Raw genomic sequence first — 14,962 nt, 5'->3', positions numbered from 1 at the left:
CGGTGGAGCAGGCCGCAGCGGCGGGGCCGGGGCCGCGGCGATGCTGGAGGAGGCAGGCGAGGTGCTGGAGTCGGTGCTGAAGGCCTCATGCCTGCCGCTCAGCTTCCTGCTCTTCGTGCCTGCTGTGCTTCTGCTCCTGGGCCCGCCGCCCGCCGCCGAGGCCGCCCACGAGTTCACGGTCTACCGCATGCAGCAGTACGAGCTGGGCGGGCAGCCCTACGGTGAGACGCTGCCAGGCCTGGCCGGGCTCGGCCCTCCGGGAGGGCGGGTCCCGGCAGCGGCCCCCTTCAGGGCCGACGGGGTCCCTGGGAAGAGCCCCGACCCCAGGGAGGGGCCCAGGGTAGGCCGCGAAGCCGCAGGCGGGCTGGGGAGGGCGACCCAGCCCAGGGGAGGCTGCAAGAGAGCTCGGAGGGCCCTGGGAGGCTGCAGCCGGGCCCCGGTCCGGGCCCAGACCCAGGGGAGGCCGCAGGCAGTCCCCGTCAGACTGAGTTTTAGCGTCCAGTCTCAGCATGAGCAGGAGAGTGCCGAGAGCTCCCACATGGTGACCTAGAGGTGGCCAAGGACCCTGCCGTGTCCTTGCAGACTCCGGTCTGTGGGCTGAAGTCCCTGTGTTTCAAGTTGTCCAGCTGCAGCCCTCTTGCATACTGGGGAACTTGGTTGTGAGCTCAGTTTTGTTCGCTTGCCTTTGGCTGTTTTGACAGGTTGATTCTTCTTTGCTCTTCAGCCTTTTCTTCAGTCTCAGTTATCAGTGTCTATTGCTCCAGTGTCTCTGTTTGAGAGTCTTTTCTTTTACAGTTCTTCCCTTGTGTTACAATTGACCTCCAGTTCCTCTGTTCTGTTGCTTCCAGGCTGCCAATTGTGCAACACCTTTCTCTGAGTCAGAAACACAACCTGTTCTGCAAATCCACCCCCCTGTACCCACTAACCCAGAATCAAGTGGTGTTTCCGCGTCTTCCGTAGATACTTTATTCCAGATCAGGGCATGCGTTCTGTCCGTGAGTGACTCTTCCTGTTGTCAGTTTTGTGGCCTAAGTTTCAGACTTACGTTAACAGTCTGGCATTACAGCCCCACAATTTATTTTATACTGTCCATGAGACTCAGTCTCTAGATCTTTCAGATCTTCATAAGATCAAACAGCAGTAGAAGTTATGAAATGCCAGCTATACCCGCATGCTTTGTAAACACTACAGATGCTCCTGGATATCTGGTGGCTTCTGGATATCTGAAATTATTTCTGGGTTCTTCCATCACAGTTCCTCAAAATGTGTCTGCATCTTGAGACCTCTGTTGTTGAGAACCTCACTAGATCTGAGGTAGGCTCTCTCATGGGGGTCTTAAGCTATCTGTTTCCTCATGTGGTGGTAAGTCTTTGTTGGCAGGCTTAATGGGGACAGCAAGCATGTGTTTCAGCTGGCTTTGACTTTGGTTGCTTGAGTGTTCTTTCTAGCCAAGTGCTCACAACATATTTTGGAATATTTTGTGAACTCTTGAAAAGCCACACATTGTTTTTTTAAGATGCTTGCAATTAACTTTTTATGCTGTTTCTTTTTCTGTAGCCTTTTAGCTCGGTGGACTGTGTGTTTCCTTTGTTCCTTGCCAGCACCTTTGGGTAGCTGATGTTCCTGTTCCGTGTGTGTGTTCTGAGGCCAGATGTCCTTTGGGATGAAAGCTATTTGTTGTTCCAGATTCTTTTCCAAAAGGACCAAATAGCGATTGCTGCTGAGCCTTTTCTTGCAGGGGGGAGAAGAGGTTTTTTGTCAACATCAGTCATAGAGCAATTTAAGAACAAACTTGGACTTCCTCTAATACTGTTAGAATAGAGTTCTTTAGATTGTAAATGAACAATTATGAAACAGTTCTCTATAGAGACACTACAGAGAATCAACTTGTCTTGCTGTACTGTCAGAAAATACTGTTGGGTCTGCTCTGTTTAGATGTCAGAGGGTTGCGCTCGGAGCAGAACTCTGGATCCACGCTTTGGTGTGTTTACGTGTCATTGTTTTGGGAATGGTGGAGAGATTATCCTCATTATGGATTTTTTTTTTTCCTCTGAGTGCGGCGAGGGGGCTGCTGCTGTTTAATACTTGTTTGTTATACAGTGTAGGAGCTCTGTGTGGAGAATTCGGATTGTGCCTTAACTCTGTTTCTGGGTGTATGGCCCTCACTGATATTATGCAGTGGAAGTACAGATTTTTCTTGTTTAGGTGATTAGACCTTTGACAAGACCAAACTAACGTTAGAGTTAAGTTCAGCCAGGTTTAAATCTAACCTTTAGCAACACTTCTATTTGGCATAGGCTGAGAGCACCTTGCTCCTTCCCTGGCTGCATGGGGACCCAGTATGATGAAACCTTCAATGTAGGTGCCAGAGTTATAGAAGAAGAAATTTGATTTGGAATATTACAAATTGTAAGGTGGATTTGAACGTGTCTATACAAGATGCCCTTGTGGTCCTCTCTTGGAGAATGCTGGATCTGCTGGCAAGCCTCCAGACTGTTGTTCTCCCAAAGGATTGCATTTTCATGTGGGGGATTTGATATGCTGAAACTGAGAGTAGGAGGATGCAAATACCTAGGAGCACCCTGCTTATTTGTAATTTTCTCAGCCACAGAAACATCCCATTGGGTGAGCTTAGAACAACCCTTTGGATGGACATGGGGTAATCTTGTGTCCTTTCACAAAGTGGTTCTGCACAGCTTGCATCCTCTGCTTGCAGACCTGATCCTACAGCTGGCAATGCAGTAGGCTGCATAGCAAGAGGCCAGGCTTTCTCCAGATTTATTGCTGTCTGCAGGTATTAGGTGCAGGCAAATAAACAGGTAGCTTGCATGGTTGTGGCGGGGAGGAAGCCTGGAAGGTGGTTGAGGCTGCGTAGTGCTGGAGTAAAGGGAGCCTGGCAGGACAGGGCTGCACAGATGTTGCTCTGATGGATGCAAGGAAAAACCACAGATTTTTCTTCCTTCTTGGATGAGGGGGAAGAGATGAACTTAGCTTCCTGCAGGTCCTGACTACTCTGAAGTTCATGAGACTGTCACCAAGACTGTTCTGAGAAGGAGCTAGTCTCAAGCAAAGGGGATGCGACAAAATCATTTACGAAACTTCTTGCTGTTCTCTCCTCACAGGCACCAGGAGCGCAGTGCTTAACACAGAAGCCCGCACTGTAGAAGCAGATGTCCTGAGCCGCCGCTGCGTCATGATGCGGCTGGTGGATTTCTCCTATGAGCAGTACCAGAAGGCTCTCCGCCAGTCAGCTGGTGCTGTGGTGATCATCTTGCCGCGATCTATCTCTTCTGTCCCACAGGATGTTGTAAGGGTAAAAAAAAACATTTCCTTTCTCTTCTGGTGGGAGATGTATTTGGGAGGGAAAGAGGCTTGGGTTGCTGCAGGACTGAAAGCTCCTGTTGTAATGCACAACAAATCATATTCTAACGCTTCACATTCTAACAAATCATATTAACACTTACCTTTCTCTCTCTGCTTTGGTTGTTAATTTTTTTCTGCCCTCTTGCATGTTTAGCAGATGCTAAGTTTGTGTCTCACTTAAATCCTCAGCAATTCATGGAGATAGAGCCAGAAATGCTTGCTATGGAAACCATTGTGCCAGTCTACTTTGCAGTGGAAGATGAAGAGCTGCTGTCTATCTATGAACAAACGCGGGCTGCTTCTGCATCGCAGGGTTCTGCCTCGGCTGCAGAAGGTGAGTTCTAACAAGTGGGGGAAAGGTTTAGAGGAAGACAGGCCTGATCCCATCTCTGGGAGCAGTCTGCTGTGTCATATGCACCATGAACCAGTGTACTGTTGCCTTCATGTTTGTTCTGTCTTTGTTAAAGTGCATTGAGATTTAATGGAAGAAAAACACAGTATAAGGGAGAGTATTACTTGACTATATTTGGAAATACAATTGCGTGGAGTTGAGTTCTCAGCTTCACACTGTTGGAAGTGAGGTAGAAAGCAGAAGTCAGGTTAAAAACAACATTGGAGATATTAAGTGACTTCAGTGTGTTGCTAGAAGCTGAAGCTTTTTGTGTGACCACAAGTCAGTTCAGTGCTTCCATGTACTCCTCTGTAAATAACTTTACTGTCTTACTGACCTGCTGCTCATGATTAACTTTAGGACTGCTGGAGAAAAGTTTTTGTTTTAGCTGGCTCAAAGTATTGGGATTTCAGGACAGAATGAAAATGCATGGTCACCAGGACTCTGTGTCAACGCATAAACATAAGCGACAAGTGAGAGGACTTAAATAGTTTAAAGCTGGTATCTCCAAAGCTCACTTAGCAAGGGAAATAAAGGGATGAAGCTTACCCAGATATACTTTTTTTTTTTTTTGTTGCTTTAGTTCTGCTGCACACAGCAACTGCCAATGGCTTCCAGATGGTGACCAGTGGGGCTCAAAGCAAAGCTATCAATGACTGGCTCATACCCAGCGTGGAGGTGAGTTATTGCCAGTTTGAATCCATATACATTGATGGGATGCCATCTTTTATTGGGACTTCATCAGACATTCAGACATTTGGACTGATAGGGGAAGTCAGGGGAGTCTCACCCAGGTAAGTATCTGAAGTCCTCAGAACTGAGGCCACTGCAGACTCAACAGGCACGTAGAAGTCAGGCTGACTTTGTGCAGGCGCACAAGAGGCAATGCTGAGTGAAACTGATCTCTTTCCTCTGCAGGGAAGGCTGACTGGGCTGGGTGGAGAAGACCTGCCCACTGTTGTGATAGTTGCCCACTATGACTCTTTTGGAGTGGCTCCAGTGAGTATTCTTTCTTCCTGCAGCTCTTTGTTCCTGTCTGTGTGTTCCTGTCTTTTTTCCCATGTGGCCTCTGCCCTTGTGTTTTTTCTTAGTCTTAAAGATGCGGGGCAGTTGTAAGCAGAGCATGGTCATGTGCTATCTTGAAGGTTGTTCTGGTACATGAGAATAAGTGTAGGGTTGTCACCTTGTCTCTGTCCCACTTCATCCCTGCAGTGGCTGTCACATGGTGCTGACTCCAATGGCAGTGGTATCTCAGTGCTACTGGAACTAGCCAGGCTGTTTTCCCGGCTCTACACCTACAGACGTACCCATGCTGGGTAAGAAACTGCCCTGTTCTTGGTTGAATGTGTGTAGCTGATGTAAGAAGATGTTTTGCTCCAAATCTGTAGAGTGTTAGAAGCAGTCCTTAACTTCCTTTGCTCTGTTTTGTTTCCCTCTGAGTTCAGCTGCTGTTAATGGCCAAGCTCTTTCCTTTGGTTTCTTTGCTGTAGCTCTGCTCAAGCTTGGGGACAAGTGGAGGGAATGATGTGGGAAGTAGATTCCATCCTCAGGCACTGGGAACTCCCCCCCCTTTTACCCTGTCCTGCCATTACCTTAGTGTGTAGCATGTAGGAGGTGCTTGTTAATGGACCATTTGCCTTGAATGTCAGGTGCTAGCTGTTGTGATTTCACCACACCTCCAAGCCTGAGTAAAGGAGTTCTGTAGCCATGGAGTGCTGTGTGTTAACACTTTTCTGTTGCCTTTTATGGGCAGGTATAACTTGCTGTTCTTTGCATCTGGAGGTGGCAAGTTTAATTATCAAGGAACCAAGCGATGGCTAGAAGACAATTTGGACCACACTGGTGAGTAAGGGGCTGGCATTCCAGCATGTTCTGTGGCAAGACCTCTGTTAATACAATTCTGTTAAGTGTCTAGTTATGTCAGCCCTCCTGTGAGAATCTGCTTGTGTGGGCCTTGCTTTTTTGGGGATGGAACTCCCAGCACAAAACATAGCAATAAAGGTTTGGATTTTTCTGTTACAGATTCCAGCCTGCTGCAGGACAATGTAGCATTTGTTCTCTGCCTTGATACTCTGGGCCGAGGCGATAGCCTTCATCTCCATGTCTCAAAGCCTCCCAAGGAGGGGACCTTGCAGCATGCGTTTCTGAGAGAACTGGAGATGGTAATTAAAAGCATTTTAGGTAGATGGGAACTTGGGACTTACTATGGGGAGCTGCAGCTCTCCAAGAGAGGAAGGAATGAAGATGTGAAGAAAGGGTGTGCCATTGAAATATTTCATGTATTGTGTACAGTCACTTGATTTGAAGTGCAGACAAATCCTCATTCCACAGTCCCAAATGAAGCAGACTAGATCTGCTGCATTTTCCATTGCGCTTCCTTATGGCTTTTTGCGTGCAAAAGCTACCCCGTAGTGACATTAAAACAGCTTTTTTGATATAAAAAAGCTTTTCAATGGCAGTAACCGCACCTTACAGGTGGAAGTGTATTTTCCTTCTGGAACATAAAAAAACTGGGTCTAGGTGGACTGGGCAGTGCAAGATGGGACTGTGCAGTGGGCAGCATGACACCCTGAATGGCTTGTCCTTTCCCACAGGTTGTTGCCAGCCAGTTCCCAGAGGTGAAGTTTTCCATGGTGCACAAGAAGATAAACTTGGCTGAAGACATGCTGGCATGGGAACATGAGCGTTTTGCAATCCGACGCTTGCCAGCATTCACCATCTCCCATCTGGAGAGCCACCGGGACAGCCTACGCAACAGCATCATGGATAGGAGGTTAGAGGCCTTACGGAAGGCTGCAGTTGAAATCCAGCCCGTAAACACAAATTGGCTTCATGCCTGTGCTGTTCTGGTGGTCAGAGGATGGGTGAAAAAACACTGAGAGTTGGGCTTTGGATTCAGGCTCATGCTTGATGCCGTGAAAAAGGCTGGTTTCTAGAGGAAGCTGATCCCATTGACAAGTCCGTAATCCCCTCTTCTGCTTTAGGGCACGAATAGACACTAAGGCACTAACGAGGAACACTAGGATCATTGCTGAGGCTTTGACAAGGGTCATCTACAATCTAACAGAAAAGGTAAGAGCTGCCCATCATGCTAGCCAGATCTGTCCTACCCAAAGACGCTTGCATTCACCAATAGCCTGTTTTTTTTTTTTCCCTTGCAGGGAGCACCTGCAGATCTGCAGATCTTCACAGATCAGATGGTGAGCACAGTGCATTTTTGTAACCTGCGGGAAGAAGGAATCAAGAGTCTGGGAGAGAGTTCTGGTCTCAGCGTATGTGTGGTTGACTCCCTTTCTTTGGTGGTATTTTTCTGCAGCAGATCCAGCAGGAGCAACTAGAATCAGTGATGGACTGGCTGAGCAGTCAGCCCAGGGCTGCCCAGCTGATTGATAAAGACAGCACCTTCCTCAACACCTTAGAATATTATATGGGTCGCTACCTGAAGGATGTCAAACAGCATCATGTAAAGGCAGACAAACGGTAAGAAAAGAGATGAAAGAACCAGCCAGGGCATGCAAACCGGCTTCCCCCTCCAATGAATTTTGTCTCTGAGCTGCAACTTTTCTGGCTTCTTGGCTTGTAGCTGGAAGTGATTGTTCTTTTCTGCTTTCCTGTCAGTTTTGGTTCATGCTCTCTGTTCTCCTGGGGAAAGCTCTTTACCATTCTGCACAGCACAGTAACAAGTCCCAGCAGCTCCCTCTGTCTGAAGAGCTTTTTTTTTTTCACTGTTTTGGTTCCACCTTTCCCATTCTGAGTGCTGCTTCTCTCTGCAGGAAAAGACTAAGGTCCACTAGAAAGCTTTCTTTAATTGCGGAAAGGCAGCTTCCATCCTGTCTAGCTTGCTTGGGTTGAAGCAGTTTAATGAACCCAGTGAGGCATCTTCATGTGCCTCTTCCGTGATAGCTGAACAGCATGTGTTCTGAATTGGATCCTTAGGCTTCTGATTGTAGGAAAAGAAAGAATCAGTTCAAAACTGGTATGCAAGGTGGTCATGCTTAGCTGTCTTTGGTTGGATGAACTCCTTTGGAACAGAGGCCTGGGCTGTTCTTACTGCAGTGTCAAGAAGTGTAATACAACCTGAAGAATTTCTTCCTTTCACAGGGACCCTGAGTTTGTTTTCTATGACCAGCTGAAACAGGTGATGAACGCATACAGGTATGGAATTCCCTTGGGCATGTTGGGCTTTTGTCTCACTCTGTGGCAGTACCTGCTGTAGCAATTTCATCTGTTCTTTCTTTATTGCAGGGTCAAGCCAGCAATCTTTGACCTACTTCTGGCTGTCTGTATCGCAGCCTACCTTGGTGTTGCCTATGTTGCAGTGCAGGTAAGAGAAGAGAAGCGAAGCAGAGACAGATGTACTGTTTTCCTCATAAATCACGTTAGCTACAGTAACTGGTGCTCGCACAGTCCCAGCACCGAAGTTGGAACAATAATGCCACCCCACTCTAAAAGTAGTAATCCAAAATGGCTGGCTGTTTTGATGTGTGTATTTTTGAGTATCTCAGTTGGCTGTGCTGAAGGCAATCTCTTGCCATTCTAGTGCAAAACTATTTTATAGAGCTCCTTCTCTTGGTCAAGGACATGTACAACTTGCTTGTTAAGCTGTTTTGATTATGTAACAGCTTCAGACTGAAGCTTCTCAAGGTAATTAAAAATCTGCTGTAATGTTAAAGGTTTGTAGCTTGTAGTAAGTTCGGAGTGTTAGGAGATCCAGTATCTGAACTTGGGATGCAGCTTAGAAATGCATCTTCAGGGTTGTGTTTTGGTGGGATTTTTTTTGTTTGTTTGTTTGTTTTTTAATGAAACCATAAATACATCCTGTGTCCATACTCCTGGAAATGTGATACTCCATGCCTTGGCTAGCCAGCTTAAATTTAGTGTTTTTGTTTAAGTGTTAACAAAGTCACTGTGAGCTAGGCTTCTGATCCTGGCTGGGTTCTCTGAAGAACATGAATGAAAGGGAAGTATTTTAGGTCAATCTAAATTTTGATCTCTTCATGTTATTTGTGTTTATTATTTGTTTGGGGAAACAACAAGCATTTAAAAATCTGATGTAACAACATAAACAGGAGGGATAACGTATACTTTGATTTCTGTCAGCTATCTCCATTACGTTTTATTATTACAGCTTATTTGAAGCCTGGATCTTGTTATATCTGTCAGATATCTGAAGCAGCTGTTATTGAATCAAAATGCAGTTAATCAAAGCAGACTCAAAAGAGGAATTAAGTTAATTTCTAAGTCACTGTTGAAATGGTGAAAGAGAAGATCCAGTTAAAGGATTGTGAACAACTGGGAATCTCTGTGTTTGCCTGGTTCATTCTTACATTCCTGAAACTGCTAGCAGCAGTGTTTCTGTAGTGACTAGTATCATGCATGTGTTGAAATCTGAAGCTTTCTCCTCCCCTTCAGAAGGAACAGAATTGCATCAAAAAATGTAAAATCTTTTACAAGTGTTTGCATTTTCACAATGGGGGTGATACAGGCCTGCACAAACACTTCTGTAAGCCATTACTTTCTGTACAACTTCAAGTAACTGGCTTCATTGTCATAACTCCTAATTCACAAAGTCCCACTCTGTCTTCAGGATGAGAGTGCTAGCATATGATCCAAACAAGGTCTTGCATTTGAACATTAGTATTGTTTTAAGCCTTCTAGTAAGTTGTCTCTCTGTGTAGGACACAGTAGTTTTATTAGAATTTATAAGGACTCATGTTTACTTGCTTTCCTTCTGTTTCCAGCACTTTGGTCTCCTTTACAAGATGATACAGAGATTATCCCTTAAAACCAAACATCAGTGAAGCAACAAGTCGTCACCCATACAGCAGCACTGAGCCATCGGTGAGCCCATCAGGAACCTTCTGCCTTCCATTGAATCCTGCTGTTTCTCTTCCTCTGTCTCCTCTTTGCTACTCTATAGAGGGGAGGAAGGCAGAAAGAAAATGAAATTTAAACTCTTGTGCACCTTTTAAGTGCTTTTCTTCACCTTCTTCCCCTGACTTGCACCATGTCTGTTTTCCTTTGCTTTTTGGCGAGGGAGACGCTCAGAGACTTCAGTAGTTCCTGCTGGTTGTTTAAACAATGAACGGCTGATTCTGAGCAACTTCTCTGAGTGTAAAACCAAGTCCAGCACCTTCATGGACATATGTGCCATACAGCCAGCTTGGAAACTGAAACTACAAAGTGACGTGTTATCTCTGCCCAGCAAGCAAGGACTCAGAGCAGTTGTTTAAAAGAAAAAAAAGTGCACATGCAAATTAAAGGGAATACTTCTAGCATGTTTTCTTATGGCACCTCTTCCGTAAGTTCATTGCCTGGCTTTAGGAAGGTGTGCTGAGCAAGCAGTGTCTGCAGCAAGTGTGTTCTTGCATTTTGTTTAGACTGTGCAATAACTCATTCCCTGTTAGGAGGTGCACTGTAAAGGATCTTGACTGTTACTGACAGAATGAGGAAATATTGTTAAAATGGGTTCCTTGCATTAGGGTTCTTACCAGGACAGGTTCTCTCCTGTCTCTGTTGGAGGATGCATTTTGCTGTGTACTTGATTTCTCTTAAAATTTATGGTCCTTGAACAGTTCATGGCTGCCACCACCCTGTGCTAAACTCTTGCTTGGTTTTTAAGGGGTGTTCTGCAGTCCCAGCTCCTGCAGGATCATGTTCTGTGCTGTTCCATGTATTTAAATGAGCTGGTGATATCAATAGCAAGAGCAGCCCAGCTCCTCCTGAGCTCTGGTCTGTAATCCCTTCAATCTTCATTCCTCAGTTTTCACTTCCAGATGGGTTCTGGATTTTGGGGTGTTTTCCCATGTTCACCTGCATCTCAGGGTCTCATTTCACATTGTTCAGCTCTATTATTTCTGGAAACACTGTTCCTGGCCTGCACGTATGAGCAAGTTCCCAAAGTGCTTGTTGCTGTCCTTTCATGTGCTGCCCCCAGTATATATGAAGGGAGGCAGGTCACTTAGCCATTAAAAAGCAAAACGAAACAAAAAATGAAGTTTTATGAATGTCATTTTAAACATGGCTGTTTCTAGAACTGTACCTAAGAGAGCGTATCTTGGAACGCACGCTCTCTGTTATTTTATCCTTGAGCAAGCCTTATTTTTAGTTTGCTGATGCTTCTGGATGGAGAGCGCTATGTAGTTGCCCAAAATAGTTGCCAGTGCTGTGCAAAGATCAGGAGGGCCAGGTTGCTCAAGCATTGTCATCATCTTATGTTTAAGTCTTTCCTGAATTCCACCATCCAAGGTAAGCAGGATGCTTGTCACCACTTTCTGGTGAGACCTGAATGCCCTTTCTGGGCAGCGTTGCACTTTGTTTACCCTCAAGTTCTGGAAAGTACATGAAGATACTGACTACAAGTCCTAGGCTAGTTGTATTTCTAAAAGATGTCCTGATCGAATACTACTGTCCTGCCACTCAACAATGTTTGAGTCCTTTCTGTAATTTGTTCTATGCACATGAGGTCTCTTCACAGACCATGGTGACTGCTTTTTTTTTTTTTTTTTTTTTAAATGACTACTTGTATTTAAAATAGCATCTTTTACAGAGGCTGAAAAGCTCTTGTGGGCTTGAATGAAGGTGTACCCTTTTTTTGTATGCAAGGAAGATTCAAGCTGTGCATCCTTGTCTGCACCACAGCTGCTGTGTGCGCACTTGTTAGAAAAGGGGTTGTTGTGGCCAGTCACTGTCCTTGTCCTTTGGATGGGGACCAAAGCACTGATTTCCATCCATCTTTGTTTCACTGTAGTCTCCTTCTTGGAGTTCTCTTACCCCACAATGTATGCTTTATGCTACTTTAAATGTGTAGTAACTTGTTCTTCAAAAGGTCTTTTCCAGGAGAGCACACTGATGTCAGCGGCTCACTGTAATATCAGCAGGTGGCATGGTACCAAGCATTCCTGATGTATCAGCCCTACAGGAAAACTTTCCTTTTTCTGATCTGTTGAGTGCTTGCTTAAAATACATGCTCTCTACATGCATGAAGTGTTCATGACCCTCTGCCGCCAAATGAATTTATAAATATGGCTTCAGAAATTGCTGGAGTGGCTGGAAGACAAGCCTTGATTGTTTTCCACTGTCTTTTATGCTCTGCCTTTAGAGTCTATGTATGTTGTGCTATGGGAAGGTGCATGCTTTGGACTGTGTAGGTTCAGAACATGCACGGTACAGTGGCTATCTGAAGAACTTCTCTGTAGGTTCTGAATACCTGGAAGTAGTTTCAGAGGCCTCCAGCTGCATCATACATTTCTAGTGTGTTACACTTGGAGAGCAGATTACTTAACCAGGCTTAATGAAACTCCGTTACCTCACTGAGAAAAATAGAAGAAAAAAAATTAGCAATCCTGCTGCAGCTTGACTTGATGCATATAAAATTCGCAAGTAATGGGCAAGAGAGAACAGAAGAGGCCCGGAGCATTCTTCCTTGCAGTGGACACTGTCAACCTTCAGTCTTCCAGATGAGAAGCTCAAAGTTCAGAGTCAAAAACTTCCACCAAGGCAGCTGCAACCACACTGGGTTATGTCCCTGTCAGGGTTGTAGCATTAAAGCAAACACTTTAGCTCCTTGTGGTCTCAGCAATAAACTGCTGACACTCCTGATGCAATGCTAGAAGCCAGTGGCAGCTATAAAAAAGAAAGGTGGACAGAAGTAAACGAGGAGAATTCATAAACCTGAAGGGCAGTTTGGATAGTACATCGCTCTATCCCACACGAGGGTAATTTGTCCTATAATCTGATTGGATGCATTTTGTGTATCTCTAGCTGACTGCCATAGAAAGCAGTTTTTACTACAGATAAGGGTTTATGCTTTTGATCAAAGTGCATGTGCACTGAAACATTATATGCTCAAATCTGAGATAGTCAAATTCCAACTTTCTCATAGCTGGAACAGAGTGCCCATCCTGGGAGTGAACTTAGTTCCCACATTGCTGTTTCCTTTGGGAAGTTGACAGAGAAGCTTGTAAATAGATCCTGCTGTTCTGCTAGCTTTTGAAAATAACAAGAAAAATTATGCTGGTCCATACTGCAGCGTATCTGATCAATTCTGTCACCAACACGACACGCAAAGGCAGAAATCCAATGGCTGTTCTGGTAAAATAAAAGTTGTCCACAACATTGCAGAAGAGCTCTGTGTAGCTGATTCTTGTTGCCCCTATTTTTACCTATCCTTTTTATCAGGAGTTTGCCTTGCCTGGAAGGAAGAAGCATGGAAAGCATAAGTCCACATGTACACAAGTAGCTAGCAGTTGATGCTTCTAGCATTAAAACAATTTTCTTTGCTATCTGTCTGACTTTACCTGTTGTCCTAGTGCTGTCAGTCTGCAGCTCACAAAAATTTGGTTTTCCAACGTGGTTTAAGCACTGAAGCTGTTCATTCCTTCTGTCCACTCCCACCCACACAGGCACTAATGGGGATTGTATGCAAGTAGGTTGGACTATTGTAGTTGATCTCCTAAATCAGAGAGGTTGGTTAATTGTTACAAAATGAGTACTAACATGCAATATGAACTCCACCTTGTACTCAGTGCTAAGAGGAAAGACCCTGAAGCCAAAATGGAACTATCTGTGGCTGGAGGAGTCACCGCAATCTGTTTAGATATTTAAAACCACAGATACCCGAAATTGTTGTGGGGCTTGGTTTTGGGTTTTTTTTGTTTGTTTAAATCATGTGCTCTCATGTTGTTCATAGCACAAGGCAGAATACTGAGCTTCTCCTGCACCTTGTGACCAAGCTGGGTTTTTACATTTAAGAGCCATTCAGTCTTGACTTACGATCTGAAATGATGGGGGTGCTACTCTATGTCTCAGTAAATTGGGCCTCCGGGTATTCAAGTGTGGGCTTCTTCTTGCTCACTTTGATCTGTTTAGTTTCCATTTGTAGTTAACTGGATAGAAACTTCAAGGTTATAGTCTGGAATATCTGCAGCTCAGGAAAAAGAGTTGATTTATCTAGCAATGTTAACTCAATTATTTATCTCTTGTGTGTCCTAAAGAACAAATGTCTATTGAGGTGGATATTTAAAAGCTAATAGAAAGTTCAATGCAGTTGATTTACATATTTTTTCTGACTATAAATGTAATATTTAAGTATTTTAACATTTTTCATTTCCTTATTTGTTTGTCCCTTTTCCCTTGGAAAAATAAACCAAGTGAGTAGGTTTGATGAACAGATTTGTTGCAGGACTATTTGCTGCTGGAAGTTAAAAAACCTGGAATCTCCTTGCATTATTTGAAGGTATAGCCCCCCTGCAAAAAGGGAGAAAATGTGTGTGTAAGAGCTTACCTCATCCCTTCTATATAGTCAAGAGTCAAATAGTATGACAGAAAACATTTACAGACCCTGAGCAAGATTCCAGCACCCTGAGGTGAGCATATTCCCATTTATTTGAAGGGTTCACGCTGCTTTGAAGCAACTAAAATTTCTATGCAGGACAGCTTCAATACTGTGAAAAACTGTCTATCTGAGAAGCCAACAGTGTGTGTAGTGGTAGATTGTTGTGCCTCTGTCATTACCAAATGACTGTTTGAACACTTATAAACTATTTATTCAAATTATAAACATTGCAAGAGATCTGTTCCCTGAGCATGAGTCAGTCCAAGTCTTAAAAACCACAGCAGTCATAGTTGTAGAGTGGAAAACTGCCCGAAACACAACAGAAGGGGAAAGATGGAGGTTGTACTTATATTCTGCCTCCTCGCAACGGCCGAGTATCTAAAGGGTTCTCCTTGGTAAGGCCTTTCTTTCAAGCATCGGCTGCCGCACCTTCCCGCATGTGTTGTAAGGAGGTACAAAGTCAAGTCGAGGCGCATCCCTTGCCCAGCTGGGATGTTTGGCTCTGCTGCAGGCTGTCTGAAGGAGGCCAGGCCGCCCGCTGATGGGGCCCTGGAGCCACCGGGTGAATCTGCCAAGTCCCGGCACTGCCCTTCTCTGCTGTGTCCCCGGTGTTCCCTGACGGTGACTTGGGGCAGGGCAGGCAGCCCAGCCCGCTGCCGGGCTGGTTCCCAGGCGGCCGCTGCGCGTTCTGGTGCCCGCCGGCAGTAGAGCCACATCCGCCCCGGGCCGGGCCGGCGCCTCATCGCTGTGGCTCAGCCCGGCGGCGGCTGGCCACCCTCGGGAGCAGCGCGGGCCTCCAGGCTTCCTGCCCGGTTCAGTGCGGCGGTGCAGAGCGAACCGCGCTCTCGTAAGCCCGGGCCCCGCCAGGGCCG

The 14,962-nt window shown here is 45.4% G+C and overlaps 1 protein-coding gene across 3 annotated transcripts; it reads left to right on the top strand.

Annotated features, from left to right (window-relative positions):
* The first annotated feature begins 7 nt into the window (after nt 1–7).
* Nucleotides 8–13,796, top strand: NCLN (nicalin). Of its 3 annotated transcripts, XM_010563108.1 has the most exons (16): nt 8–221; nt 3,123–3,313; nt 3,553–3,697; nt 4,338–4,432; nt 4,673–4,753; nt 4,967–5,070; nt 5,508–5,596; nt 5,777–5,916; nt 6,349–6,527; nt 6,739–6,826; nt 6,916–6,954; nt 7,071–7,234; nt 7,856–7,909; nt 8,000–8,078; nt 9,496–9,595; nt 11,594–13,796. In XM_010563108.1, exons 1-15 carry the CDS (start codon nt 41–43, stop codon nt 9,553–9,555), a joined length of 1,689 nt encoding a protein of 562 aa, XP_010561410.1. In that variant the 5' UTR covers nt 8–40; the 3' UTR covers nt 9,556–9,595; nt 11,594–13,796. The 3 variants fall into 3 exon arrangements, with proteins under 3 accessions (XP_010561410.1, XP_010561409.1, XP_010561411.1); XM_010563107.1 differs by having other exon boundaries at nt 9,496–13,796; XM_010563109.1 differs by lacking the exon at nt 11,594–13,796 and having other exon boundaries at nt 7,074–7,234; nt 9,496–9,708.
* Nucleotides 13,797–14,962: the final 1,166 nt, after the last annotated feature.

Source organism: Haliaeetus leucocephalus, unplaced genomic scaffold, assembly GCF_000737465.1.
Source record: "Haliaeetus leucocephalus isolate CR32 unplaced genomic scaffold, Haliaeetus_leucocephalus-4.0 Scaffold164, whole genome shotgun sequence".
Lineage (NCBI taxonomy): Eukaryota > Metazoa > Chordata > Aves > Accipitriformes > Accipitridae > Haliaeetus > Haliaeetus leucocephalus.
The sequence above is the reverse complement of the archived record's forward strand: the minus strand, read 5'-3'. Positions and strand labels throughout refer to the sequence as shown.

Bases quoted from the DNA above. Each gene is read 5' to 3' on its own strand.
- NCLN (XM_010563108.1), top strand. From the start codon at position 41: ATGCTGGAGGAGGCAGGCGAGGTGCTGGAGTCGGTGCTGAAGGCCTCA. The intron at 5,071-5,507 runs GTAAGAAACTGC...TTTTATGGGCAG, and splicing joins TACAGACGTACCCATGCTGG to GTATAACTTGCTGTTCTTTG. The intron at 7,910-7,999 runs GTATGGAATTCC...TCTTTATTGCAG, and splicing joins CAGGTGATGAACGCATACAG to GGTCAAGCCAGCAATCTTTG.